This window comes from Xenopus laevis, chromosome 9_10S (assembly GCF_017654675.1).
Source record: "Xenopus laevis strain J_2021 chromosome 9_10S, Xenopus_laevis_v10.1, whole genome shotgun sequence".
NCBI classification, from domain to species: Eukaryota; Metazoa; Chordata; class Amphibia; order Anura; family Pipidae; genus Xenopus; species Xenopus laevis.
Window position 1 is genome coordinate 108,302,322 of NC_054388.1, and position 13,774 is coordinate 108,316,095.

Consider the following 13,774-nt stretch of genomic DNA (forward strand, 5'->3'; position numbering starts at 1 on the left):
TCAGAGAAAACCCCCGGGGTGCAGCGTGAGATATGGGGGCGCTCCCTATCTTGCTGCCACTTTTACCCTTTCTTTACGGCACCATTATAAAAAATGTAACCCTTACCAGTTTGTCTTATCTATATGTGTGAGGGTGTTTTGTACTGAAACTGGGCTCATTGAGGTGGGGTATTTGTATTATTTCATTGTATATTTTCAAAAAAAGGGGAGCATCTTTCTGGAGGGCCTGAAGAGGTTTGGCTGAGATGCCCACTGATTGTGAAATAATTTGCACCCCACTGTAAAATATAAGGATATTAGAAGTCACAGAGCCTACAGCCTTTATATGGTCACATAAATCCTCAGTGACTTCTAATATCCTTATTTACAGTAGGGGGTACATTATCCCTTATAATACATGAGTGATACTCAGAGTTCCCTGTATAACTCAGCCTGCAGCCTTGTGTCTTTATATGGTCACAGAACAACCCCTCAGTGACTTCTAATATCCTTATCATTTACAGTAGGGGGTACATTATCCCTTATAATACATGAGTGATACTCAGAGTTCCCTGTATAACTCAGCCTGCAGCCTTGTGTCTTTATATGGTCACAGAACAACCCCTCAGTGACTTCTAATATCCTTATCATTTACAGTAGGGGGTACATTATCCCTTATAATACATGAGTGATACTCCCGAGTTCCCTGTATAACTCAGCCTGCAGCCTTGTGCCTTTATATGGTCACAGAACAACCCCTCAGTGACTTCTAATATCCTTATCATTTACAGTAGGGGGTACATTATCCCTTATAATACATGAGTGATACTCAGAGTTCCCTGTATAACTCAGCCTGCAGCCTTGTGCCTTTATATGGTCACAGAACCCCTCAGTGACTTCTAATATCCTTATCGTTTACAGTAGGGGGTACATTATCCCTTATAATACATGAGTGATACTCAGAGTTCCCTGTATAACTCAGCCTGCAGCCTTGTGCCTTTATATGGTCACAGAACAACCCCTCAGTGACTTCTAATATCCTTATCATTTACAGTAGGGGGTACATTATCCCTTATAATACATGAGTGATACTCCGAGTTCCCTCTATAACTAAGCCTGCAGCCTTGTGCTTTTATATGGTCACAGAACCCCTCAACCCCTAACTTCTAATACCCCCTATAAATTAAAGGGTAAACATCCTTTTGACTGAATTAGAGACGTTAAATTCTATGTCTATATTTCTAGCCCTGTTCCCTTGCAGATTTAAGCTACATCATGCCCTTAAAAAAATCTGGTGCATGCTTGTGATTGACAGGAATTATTTGTGTACATATGGACATCCAGTTCCTAGGAGAAAGTTCAGGCAGCCTGGGTGAAACGTGCCTTAAAAAGGACATGTAATGAGCAGCAGAGAGACTCCCAGGCCAGGTTACAGTCCCACTGGTAGTTGTGCATAATGCTCCGTTGTGTAAGGTCTGTGGTGGGCAAGTGCTAATGTAGCCACAGCTGTTACTGTCATCGTCCCCTGCTCCCGGCTGCTGGAATTGAAACCTAACATGGGAATGTGAGAGCAAGCTGCAGTCTTTACTAATCTAAGGTTGGGTGTCTGAGTCGATGTCAGTGCAGAAAACATTTCTAGTCCTGTACTCACTGCTGCCTCAGAATACTGTGCTGGGGTCGGAGGGTAAAGGGATCTATTTTTCACAGTGGCTGTAGATTGTTTGAAACGTTTGGTTGCCAGAAATGCCATTTACACAAAGACAGCAGCTGGAGTTTTGGTTAGGAAGTCCTACTGTTGTCAGTGCGAGTTTGGATAAAACTGGCCATACACATGAAGATGGCGAGGTCACCAACTGGGCGGATCTTTCCCTGATATGTCCTTCTTGAGGCGGGCGATGGATCAGATCACAACGATGGGAATATAGGCAGTCAGAGCAAGGACCACACCAATGACTGATCGGATCGATATTTGGCCAAATAAAAGCCTGTCGGAGGACGCCATAAGCTGTCAAACTCGGTCTGTCAGGCTGTTGTATCAAAGCAATGGGTTAGATGTGGGCAAACATTTTATTGCATTACCCCATTTGTATCTAAGAACAATATCTGTATGGGCTTCAATGAACACAGTAGGCCAGGTGGGGCTTTTTTTTTAATATATTACATATATTAAAAAACTTATGGTGGCTTCTGCCCTCTGCTCATGCGCTTTGGCTCGCTGGCTTTGAGTCTGATCAGAACTGCCTGTATGGGCTTCAAATGTGGTGGCCGGCCCGTTTAACAGTTGGACCCCATAAAGTGGCAGCTGAAAGTAGAAAGGATTGGGGACAGTGGGTATAGGGGGGCAAGACAGCAACAGGAGAGAAAGTTGGGCAAGATGATTGACAGTAAGATAAAATGGCACGAGCGATAAAGGGGTTGACACTTAATAAAGCCCAACCGGAGACTACTGAAGTACAACTCTCAGCACCCACCTACTGACAGCTGAAGAGTCTGTTGGGCCCCCTGCAAATAAATATGACTGGTTGTCAACCTTGAGCTCCTGATTGAGAGATGTAAGATGTATGAGTAAGGGCATATCATGCAGTATCAAGCACAGTTATTTCCCTAATGTATAGCGTGCACTGCATAAATTCTATGTGCCAGTTTTGGTCTTAAGAGTCTGTGCTTTTCACTATAGTGTAGAACCAGCAATGGTGTACATGCAGCAAAAAGCCTTCTGCCCATATTGGGTTTAACCAGTCAAACTATGAATAGTGCTATTACAAATCAGTCATGTTCTTTGTGCATAGAGGAAGGATCTCCTCTCCCAGCCAATGATGGAGCATACCAAAATCTGCCTTCCATGTGTTCTCCTGAGGACATGTGGTATTTGGTCCATCATCTCCTGCATTAAGGATTTGGTATTGACCCTGTACCTCATCGAGGAGGGCCTTAGTATATCCAACATTGGCACTAAATAATGCTTTGACCCAGAGTTCTAAGTCTTTCTGGCACTCTGCTGCCATCTTGTACACACGGGAATGAGTAGAGGGAGAAGGCAAACTCCATTAGGGAAGGCCTAAGAGAGACAGAGCACCTTTCCAATAAAATGACACCCAGTGGTTGTGGGTCTCCTTGCTTCTCATAATAAAAGAACAGGTTGCCCCAGAGCAAGAATCACCGGCACTGATAAGATGCATGGCTACGACTCCCTTTCTTTAGCAGATACACCCTACTGTTCTGAACCGACCAACACTGAACTGACCTACAACTTCATGGAGGACCCTGAAAGAGAAACGGTCAGCGTGTGAGAAGGGGAGACTTTAGCACCCCCCATCATTTTATCAACCTCCTGTAGGGCACCAAGTAGTACCTTCCCCTTATTCTGCTATCATGAATGGGCAGGTACAGTTACTTTATTAACAAAATTTTCTTCCTTTCCAGAAGTAATCATCTCTAGCAATGCTCTCCAACTTCATGTTTACCTTCACTTATAGAGAGTCAGAATCGCCAATAAAGTGAACCAGACCTTCAACACTGCAACTCCAGAGCAAGAGGATGTTGGGCATTGTATTTGTGGAAAGCCAGATTTTTGACCCCCATCTTCCAGACAACATGGTGCAAGAAAATCAGCATCATGTGTGTTGCCTTTTGAATCCATAATTGGATCTAACACAGTACAGGTCAAGCTTAACCTGTTTGTGGTGCCGTGATGATATAATTAGCACTGCTTTAAAAAGAATCCACTTGATGAGCCGGCACACACACACACACACCAAATATTTACTGTTTCTAAATCCACAATAAGTCAGTGCACGGATCCTTTAAACCCCTTAAAGGGAAACTCCACCCCACACCCAACCTTACTTTCCAATATACATTAATTTTCAATGGTTTTTGAGTAACTGCAGCTGAGAGCAGTGTCCGTCTGTCCCTTTCTGTTCTATTGTTCTGACTCTTGAGAAACCTATGCAGCCTTCCCTATATGCTGTGTTATACCACTTATGGTTGGCCAGTCTGGGAATCTATGCACCATATTATTTGTCATCAGGAAGACGGCATGTAATGGGAAGGTGGGTGATACCAGGAAAGTGACATTTATAAAATGGACTGCCACCAGGCTGTGTGTGGGATAAACGGGAAGTGAGACATAAACTCTGCCATAGAGTCATTCTTATTTCTGTCATATCAGCCAAAAGCTGCCCCTGCCTTGCTGCTAGGGTTGCCACTCAGATGGTGTTTTACTGGCCTAGCCGGGGGCTAATCCCTTTAAGATTAGCTCTTGGCTGCCCCCAATCTACCCGACACTTACCTTTTTTCTTCAAGGATCGCTTCATAACCCATTCTCAGGCCATTGCTTGCAGTGCCCCCGCCCCCTCTATGTCACTGTTATGCCCCTTTTAGGTCAACGGCCGGTAAGTATTCTTTAAAAAAGTGTCAACCCTACTTGCTGCTAATTCAGTCCCTGTTGAAGCACACTCTAACTGCCACATTACAGAAGAGTGGAGGTGACAGATAATCTGGTGGTCAGAAACAATCTTCTTATCGATAGCAAAACGGAAACGTCACACATAGAGATAGACTGGCCCTCTACTAGTGTCTCTTTCCCTTCAACTGCCTCTGTCTCACTGATTGTCTCTGGATCACTATGACGGTCTGTAAGGGGCACTCTTCCCCTGTAACTGCCTCTCAGGTACTCAATGTGACTGTCTCAGTTATTGTAATCTCTCCCCTACCTGCATTTGCTTCTGGAAAGACTTATCTGTACACAGCAGATATCTCCCTGACATGAAAGCAGTCTCTGTATCTCACACTTACTTTCTTTGGCTGGATTCTTGGTGCTTTTTCTCCTTGTTCTCCTACTAACCCCTCTTTAGTTTCACTTACTGACCTCTCCAGTGGGTGTGTCTCTTACTGACTGGGACTGTCCCTCTCGCTCAGCAGCTCACCTGTGCTGCACTAGACCAGACCTGTTGGCCGACTGAGAGACGCAAGGCATTCTGGCCTTTGTAGTCCCTGTGCTGCAGCCTGCAGGGAGTGCATCAGGACTTCATTTCATGTGATCACCTTCAATTATCCCACTGTGGAATACAGTATAATACAAAAGAACCCCCCAGTCCATTTTCTGTTTGCAACTGGAGAAGAAAATAAAGGTTTAAAATCAGAGAAAATCTAAAATCAATTAAATGTATGCAATATATATATATATATAATATTTTTTTTTTGAGGGGGAAACTTGGTTGTAAAATTGAGTTTTCCTTGTATTAATGTTTACAAAGACTAAAGTTTCTTTGCTCCTGGGACTTTTAATCAATATTACGTTGATTATACGTGTAGGGGACTGGTTTAGTTACCCTTTATTCAGGCAGCCTCCCCACCAGCAAGGTTTGAGTCAGCTAAGTGGATCCTAATTTACAGCTGGGAAGGGAAGCGCCATAGTTGCTGTTTTATACGTTTAAAGTGTCTAACAATTATCCATTTAGACATCCCTCTTTTTGGGGAGGGAGGAGCAGGAGCCCCCTCTCAATCCTAATGTCATTTAGTAATAAATAGTGTTGCTGTAGGTAAGAGGCAAAAGCACAAAGCTAAGAGCCCCTTAAAATCATGTTATTTGGCGATATTGTGGCACTGCAGCCATTTAAAGCGTATCTTGGTCAGTGTAATGCACTAATGAAATTTACAAGCTGCCTACAACTTTATCCGGCTGACTTCCGGGTTGCTTTCATCACTTCCGGCGCGCCAGCGACATCCATCCGGTTGCGACGACGCGCGTCTCATAGAGCGGTGCAGAGAAGCGACAAGGTTTGTTTGTGTTTAGCGAGCAGAGCTGGAACGAATGGACTCTGGTGACCCGTTAGTCGCTAAAGACTCGCCCTCCCGTGCGGCAGTTCAGCCCTGCGGTGGGCGGGGCGTGTGTGTAAGCGGATGAGACATAGAGAGTCTCTCAGTTGGGTGTTTTATAGCAAAGTTGATAACAACACAGGGACGTCGCTTTCCCTCGTATTCACTCGTGCAGAGCTGGAACTGACCCAATTTATATTCTCCCCTTCAATTTCTTGTTTTGAGACTTGTTTTCCTCGTTTTATTTGCCTAAAACTGACCCTGCTGTCTGTGTGCTACTGCTCTTCCTTATACCCCACTTGTACCCCCGCTCGTACCCCCGCTCGTACACCCACTTGTGCACCCGCTTGTACCCCCGCTCGTACACCCACTTGCGCACCCGATTGTACCCCCACCTCTGTACCCACTTGTACCCCCACTTGTACACCCGATTGTACCCCCACCTCTGCACCCACTTGTACACCCACTTGTACACCCGATTGTACCCCCACCTCTGCAACCGCTTGTACCCCCACTTGCGCACCCGCTTGTATCTCCGATTGTACCCCCACTTGTACACCCGATTGTACCCCCACTTGTGCACCCACCTATACACCCACTTGTACACCCACCTCTGCACCCGCTTGTACCCCCACTTGCGCACCCGATTGTACCCCCACTTGTACACCCGATTGTACCCCCACTTGTACACCCGATTGTACCCCCACTTGTACACCCGATTGTACCCCCACTTGTACACCCGATTGTACCCCCGATTGTACCCCCACCTCTGCACCCACTTGTACATCCACTTGTACCCCCGATTGTACCCCCACCTCTGCACCCGCTTGTACCCTTGATTGTACCCCCGCTTGTGCCCCCACTTGCGCCCCCGCTTGTACCCCCGCTTATACTCAGTCTCTCAAGAATGAAACTTAAACATTGTTTGTCAGACTAGAAGAAAAGAAGTTTCATTTAAAGGAACAGAGTAGGGGGTTCATCACAGTGAGGACAGTGAGGTTGGGGAATGCACTGCCGGGTGATGTTGTGATGCTGATTCAGTTAATGCCTTTAAAGGAGAAGGAAAGCTAAATTATTCAAAAACTATATAAAAAAAATAGCAACCAAATAGTTTCAGAATATCGCTCTATATCATACTTAAAGGCAAATAACCCCTCTAAATGTCGACTACCCCTTAAGCACATGCGAATAGTTTACCTTTACTACTACTGCTAATGACGTGTGCTAGGTTAACAACCGGGTAACCATGTTACCTAGCAGTCTATTCATAGAGCATATTTCCTTTCCTTTAGGATGTCTAAGAGGAAGGTCACTTTTGTGGATGGGATTGAAGAGGAGGAGGATGATCAACAGAAAAAAAGAAAGGTAAGTTAACAAGTAGCGATGGAATGTTATAAGGGAGTGAGGCAAGTCTCGTGTTAAAGTGTGAATATAGGAAGGAATCTCTGATCTGTCACTTAATGTACTGACCCCACTTGCATTAGGATTTATTTTATTTATATATTTGCATTGTCTGAGCACTAAGCAGAACTATGGCACATCACACACACACTTATCCCATAATGCACCCGTTCACCTTCCTTTTCCAAATTGTTTCCAGTGATGCTGCGGGTCTTTGGGAGTGGCTACAGTTGTTCTTCTGACTCTTTGCAGCTTTAAATTGGGCGTCGCTGACCCCTTCTAAAAAGCAAATGCTCTGTAAGGCTATAAATGTATTGTTATTGCTAATTTTTATTAATCATCTTTCTATTCAGGCCCCTTCTGTTCATTTTCCAGTCTCTTGTTCACATAAATTCATGGTTGCTAGGGTAATTTGGACCCTAGCTACCAAACTGCTTAAAATGCAAATTGAAGAACTGCTGAATAAAATGTTAAATAACTCAAAAACCTTAGTCATGATTGAAAACCAACTGCAATTGTCTCAAAATTTTACTTTCTACATCATACTAAAAGTTACCTCAAAGTTGAACAGTCCCTTTAACTTTAAAGGACCAGTAACATCAATTTTTTTTTTTTAACAAAATTCATTAGTATACAACAAAAAAAACCACAAAGACAAATTAAACTTTGAAATCGCCAAGTCTTTATTAAGAAATAACTTAACAAAACGCCGCTTGCGCTCCTCTTCAGGAAAGGCGATCCATTGTGCAGCGCTCGATTTCTCCTCCCTGCCTTCCTTATAGGAGAAATCTAGCGCCACACGATACATCGTTGCCCTTTCGCCTTTCCTGAAGAGGAGCGCAAGCGGAGTTTCGGTAAGTTATTTCTTAATAAAGACTTAGCGATTTCAAAGTTTAATTCGTCTTTGTGGTTTTTTTTTTCCGTTGTATACTAACGAATTTAAAAGAAAAAAAAAATGTCATGTTACTGGTCCTTTAAGTATGTTGTGGAATGGCCAATTCTAAGCAACTTATCAATTGGTCTTCATTATTTATTTTTTTATAGTTGTTGAATTACTTGCCTTCTTCTGACTCTTTCCAGTTTACACATAGGGGTCACTGACCCCATCTAAAAAAACAAATGCTCTGTAAGGCTACAAATGTATTGTTATTGCTACTTGTTATTGCTCATGTTTCTATTCAGGCCTCTCCTATTCATATTCCAGTCTCTTATTCAAATCAGTGCATGGTTGCTAGGGAAATTTGAACCATAGCAACCAGATTGCTGACACTGCAAACTGGAGAGCTGCTGAATAAAAAGCTAAAAAACTCGAAAACCACAAATAATAAAAAAATGAAAACCAATTGCAAATTGTCTCAGAATATCACTCCCTACATCATACTAACAGTTAATTTAAAGGCAAAGTAAAGGCTTCCCTGAAAGTTTAGGGATTCTGTTAAAACCCCTTAAAAGAAGCATCTTTTCCATATACAATTATTATGCTTTGACATCCTATAGAAGCTATAGTATCCACGTGTATGATGATGTGCCTGTATAGATGATAAGCATTAGCACATGTGCATGTCTGACGTCCGTTTTACCACTTCTGAAGCTCCCGGATGTAATGGGAGGCCCAGGAAGTCGATTTAAAGGGAAACATTCTCTGGACAGTGATGAGGAAGATGATGACGAGGAAACCAGCGATGGACGTTCTGCAAAGTATGACATATTAGCACCAGAAGATGTTGAAGGTGAGAGTTTGTTTGATGGTTTTTACTGTATGTCTCACGGTCCTTATATATTAGGTATATTATATATTGTATATTCTATATTAGCTATTCTTCTTCACCCTGCTACCTTGTCTGCCCAGTATTAGGCTCTGACATTTTGGGGCTCATTTATTAACACTGGGCAAATTTGCACTTGGGTAGTAACTCATGGCAACCAATCAGATGATTGCTTTTAGTGCTCAACTACAGCTGGCTGAAAAAAAAGCTAATCACTGATTGGTTGCCATGTGTTACTGCCCAGGTGCAAATTTGCCCATTGTTTGTAAATTATACCCTATATCTCCAGCTCTGATTACGGGAATGACTTACTTGGTGTTCCTTCTTTTGTGTAACTGCTCTGTATTCACTACTCATGGCTTGTACCATTATCAGGGTTAGCGCTGTGTGTCTTCTGTGAAGGGACTGGTGGTTCAGTTTCTTTGACTTCTATTGCTACCAGACTGGTTTCATTCTAAACCCATTACCAAATGCCAACAGAAGCCTAGGTATTACCCTGTACTAAGCACAATTCTGCAGGAACAGCCCCCTAAGTTTGCTCATAGTCTGTACAGAGAGATCCCATAAAACTATGGCAGCATAGGTATTCCCTGTTCTAAGCACAATTCAGCAGGAACAGTCCCCTAAGTTTGCTCATAGTCTGTACAGAGAGATCCCATAAAACTATGGCAGCATAGGTATTCCCTGTACTAAGCACAATTCAGCAGGAACAGTCCCTAAGTTTGCTCATAGTCTGTACAGAGAGATCCCATAAAACTATGGCAGCATAGGTATTCCCTGTACTAAGCACAATTCAGCAGGAAAGTTTGCTCATAGTATGACTTAAGTCAGTGTTTGTGCCTTTCCCTCTGCAGGACAAGAGAATGCTACTCTGGAGTCGGAGGGTGGTGTGCCGATTACTCCTTTTAACCTGAATGAAGAAATGGAGGAGGGGTATTTTGACTCTGAGGGCAACTACTTTTTGCGTAAGGAGGAAGAGATCCGGGACCACTGGCTTGATAATATCGACTGGGTGAGTGAGTATGAAGCGCGGGAGAACATGGAACATAATCATAGAATTTGAGTGCAGTAAATAATAGAAAGTGCCCCTCCCCTTGGGACAGGGTGGTCAGTACATCAGAGAATCAAGTCGGACACAGTATGAACTCAATCACATCAGTTGCTTTTCAACTCTTTTTCAGATTTATAGGATATTTATTCTCTTCCAGCGTCCCATAATGTTTCTATTTGATTTCTCTTCTCATCAGTGTCCAGGGCTGAGTAGAATTGGCAATCCTGTGTGTCAACACTCGCCCTTCTGATTGTCCAGACACAGATAGATTATTGTAGGGGAAATCGGGATGAGAAGAGATTATTGTAGGGGAAATCGGGATGAGAAGAGATTATTGTAGGGGAAATCGGGATGAGAAGAGATTATTGTAGGGGAAGTTGGGATGAGAAGATGTTATTGTAGGGGAAGAAGTCATTTATTTGCAAAATGAAAGCGACAAGCACGGACCCTTTTTGCTCATGCCTAAACCAATACACCTATGTGTGATGTCAGCCAGTAACCAATAATAACCTTTCTCCTCTTGCCCTAGGTCCGTGTTAAGGAACGCACTGAACCTGCAGTTGCCACTGATGATTACTCTGATTCTGAGGAGGGCAGGGCACCACTGAGCAAGAAGGTGCTACTGGAGGGAATCTTGCAGTTGCTCCATCCTGGGGAGACTGTGGCTAAAGGAATCCAACGTCTTGGAGGGACAGGAGGCAAGAAGACAACTGGGGGCCACAAAGCAAGACAGAGGCAGAGCGCAGCAGTCAGGAGAGAGAAGAGAGGGACTAAGCAAGAAGGAGACAGAAAGCAGGAAGATAATACAGAGTCAAAAATGGATGAGGGAGAACAAGAAAGCGGGGATAGAAGTGAAGAAGGAAAGGAAAGAGAGCAGGATAATGGCAAACAGGGAACTGCACAGAGTAGGGTGATGGCTGAGGAACCAGAGGGAGAAAATAAGTCAGAAGATAGGCCAAAGCCCCTGGAGCTGCTCATATCTCTAGCAGATCAGATGGTGGCCCTTGGAGTCTATGAGATCTATCAGGACACATATGAGAAGGTGTCATACAGACTCAAGACCATCGCTCCACCGGTTGAGCTGGACATGTTTGCTGATGAGGTGGAAGAGCAAACACTGGAGAAGGCAGCAGGTAAGGATCAGTATCACAGACTCTTGTGTTGTATCTGAGCAGCACTCTAGCACCCGCACGCTAGCACCCGCACGCTAGCACCCGCACTCTAGCTCTAAAGGTATAACATGACTCTGTCCTCATCATCATTCTCTGTCTTAATTTTTCAGAGTCACAGTTATCAGATGACGTTATGTGGGAGTACAAATGGGAGAACAAAGATGGATTGGAATTATACGGCCCCTTCTCCAGCACACAGATGCAGGTAAGTGCCATTTAATGAGCGTCACATACTGAGTCACTCTGTTAAAACACTATTTGCTCCAATCTGTCAGCCCCTTAATGGAACAGTTCAGTGTAAAAATAAAAACTGGGTAAATAAATAGACTGTGCAAAATAAAAAATGTTTCTAATATAGTTAGGCAAAAATGTAATGTATAAAGGCTGGAGTGACTGGATGTGTAACATAATAGCCAGAACACTACTTCCTGCTTTTCAGCTCTCTAACTCTGAGTTACTCAGCGGCATTTAGGGTCAGTCCACACGAGCAGATTCGTGGAGATTAGTCGCCCCAGCGACAATTCGCCTCTTCTTTGGGGCGACAATCTCCCTGAACTGCCTTCCCCCTGCCCTCCACCAGCTAAGTTTCCTCACGAGGAAACTTCGGGCGAATTTGGAAAACGAAGCGATGCGTGTTCATTGCCGCAGGCGATTTTCATTTTAGCCGGCGGAGGGCAGGAGGAAGGCAGTTTGGGGAGATTGTCGCCCCGAAGAAGAGGTGCTTTGTCGCTGCGATGGCTAATCTCCCCGAATCTGCTTGTGTGGACTGACCCTAAGGGGGGCTATATGGGACATAACTGTTCAGTGAGTTTTGCAATTGATCCTCAGCATTCAGCTCAGATTCAAAAGCAACAGTTATGACCCATGTGCCTGCCCCTCAAGTCACTGATTGGCTACTGCCTGGTAACCAATCAGTGTAAACCAAGAGAGCTGAAAAGCAGGAAGTAGTGTTCTGGCTATTATTTTACACAGTCACTCCAGCCTTTATACATTACATTTTTGCCTAAATAACTGTATTAGATACATTTTTTTTATTTTTCACAGCCTATTTACCCAGTTTTTATTTTTACACTGAACTGTTCCTTTAAACTTGGAAACTGACCCTAATGTGGTGGGTGAAAGTGACGAGGAGCTGAGATTGGAAGCTGCACTGGGGTAGGGAATGATGTGTAATCTCTGGGTAACCATGTTGGTGCTGTATAAGTAAATAAAGTATAATATTGTGTGTATCTCTGTTGTAGGAATGGGTGGATCAGGGCTATTTCGCCGAGGGAGTTTATTGCAGGCGAGTGAGCGGCTCTGAGGGTCAATTCTACAACTCACACAGAATAGACTTTGAGCTGTACATGTGACAGTCACTCTCGCTGCCCTTCATGTTCCACTGAGATGCACTCCCCTGTGGGACACTCACACGAGAAGAGACCGCTGTGTGCTGCTGGTATGTCTCTGAGTGCTGTGAGAAAGAATAACCTTCCGGAGCTGACACTCTCGCTAATCTGCTCTTACACAGGATTATTGTAGGGCTTCCGCTGTTTGTAATAAAATGTTTTATTTCTCTTATTGGTCTCCATGCTGTTTGAGACTGAGCAATGGATTTCCCCACGGGAGCCTTTTCTTGATTCCTTTTCAATGGGCGAATACACCCACGTTTCAAATATCCCATTGTATTTGCCGCATAGGAATTCTAAGAACTGGATGTATCATTATTTTGCTCTTGCTTTTATTTGATCATAGATTCTATAACGCTCAGCTTCGAGTGTCTTCCTTGCCTAATCTATAATCCCCTATACTAAGCACAATTCAGCAGGAACAGTCCCCTAAATTTGCTCATAGTCTGTACAGAGAGATCCCATAAAACTATGGCAGCATAGGTATTCCTCTGTACTAAGCACAATTCAGCAGGAACAGTCCCTAAGTTTGCTCATAGTCTGTACAGAGAGATAACAAAACTATGGCAGCATAGGTATTCCCTTGTACTAAGCACAATTCAGCAGGAACAGTCCCCTAAATTTGCTCATAGTCTGTACAGAGAGATCCCATGAAACTATGGCAGCATAGGTATTCCCTATACTAAGCACAATTCTGCAGGAACAGTCCCCTAAGTTTGCTCATAGTCTGTACAGAGAAATACCATAAAACTATGGCAGCATAGGTATTCCCTGTACTAAGCACAATTCAGCAGGAACAGTCCCTAAGTTTGCTCATAGTCTGTACAGAGAGAGAACATAAAACTATGGCAGCATAGGTATTCCCCTGTACTAAGCACAATTCAGCAGGAACAGTCCCCTAAATTTGCTCATAGTCTGTATAGAGAAATCCCATAAAACTATGACAGCATAGGTATTCCCCTGTACTAAGCACAATTCAGCAGGAACAGTCCCTAAGTTTGCGCATAGTCTGTACAGAGAGATCCCATAAAACTATGGCAGCATAGGTATTCCCTGTACTAAGCACAATTCAGCAGGAACAGTCCCCTAAGTTTGCTCATAGTCTGTACAGAGAGATCCCATAAAACTATGACAGCATAGGTATTCCCCTGTACTAAGCACAATTCAGCAGGAACAACCCCTAAGTTTGCTCATAGT

The 13,774-nt window shown here is 43.7% G+C and overlaps 1 protein-coding gene across 2 annotated transcripts; it reads left to right on the forward strand.

The window, feature by feature from the left end:
- Positions 1-5,612: 5,612 nt before the first annotated feature.
- On the forward strand, positions 5,613-12,749 carry cd2bp2.S (CD2 (cytoplasmic tail) binding protein 2 S homeolog). 2 transcript variants are annotated; one of them, XM_018239374.2, is made up of 7 exons: positions 5,613-5,760; positions 7,092-7,164; positions 8,792-8,930; positions 9,821-9,978; positions 10,547-11,150; positions 11,300-11,394; positions 12,431-12,749. In XM_018239374.2, exons 2-7 carry the CDS (start codon positions 7,093-7,095, stop codon positions 12,539-12,541), a joined length of 1,179 nt encoding a protein of 392 aa, XP_018094863.1. In that variant the 5' UTR covers positions 5,613-5,760; position 7,092; the 3' UTR covers positions 12,542-12,749. The 2 variants fall into 2 exon arrangements, with proteins under 2 accessions (XP_018094863.1, XP_018094864.1); XM_018239375.2 differs by having other exon boundaries at positions 5,747-5,875.
- The last annotated feature ends 1,025 nt before the right edge of the window (positions 12,750-13,774 follow it).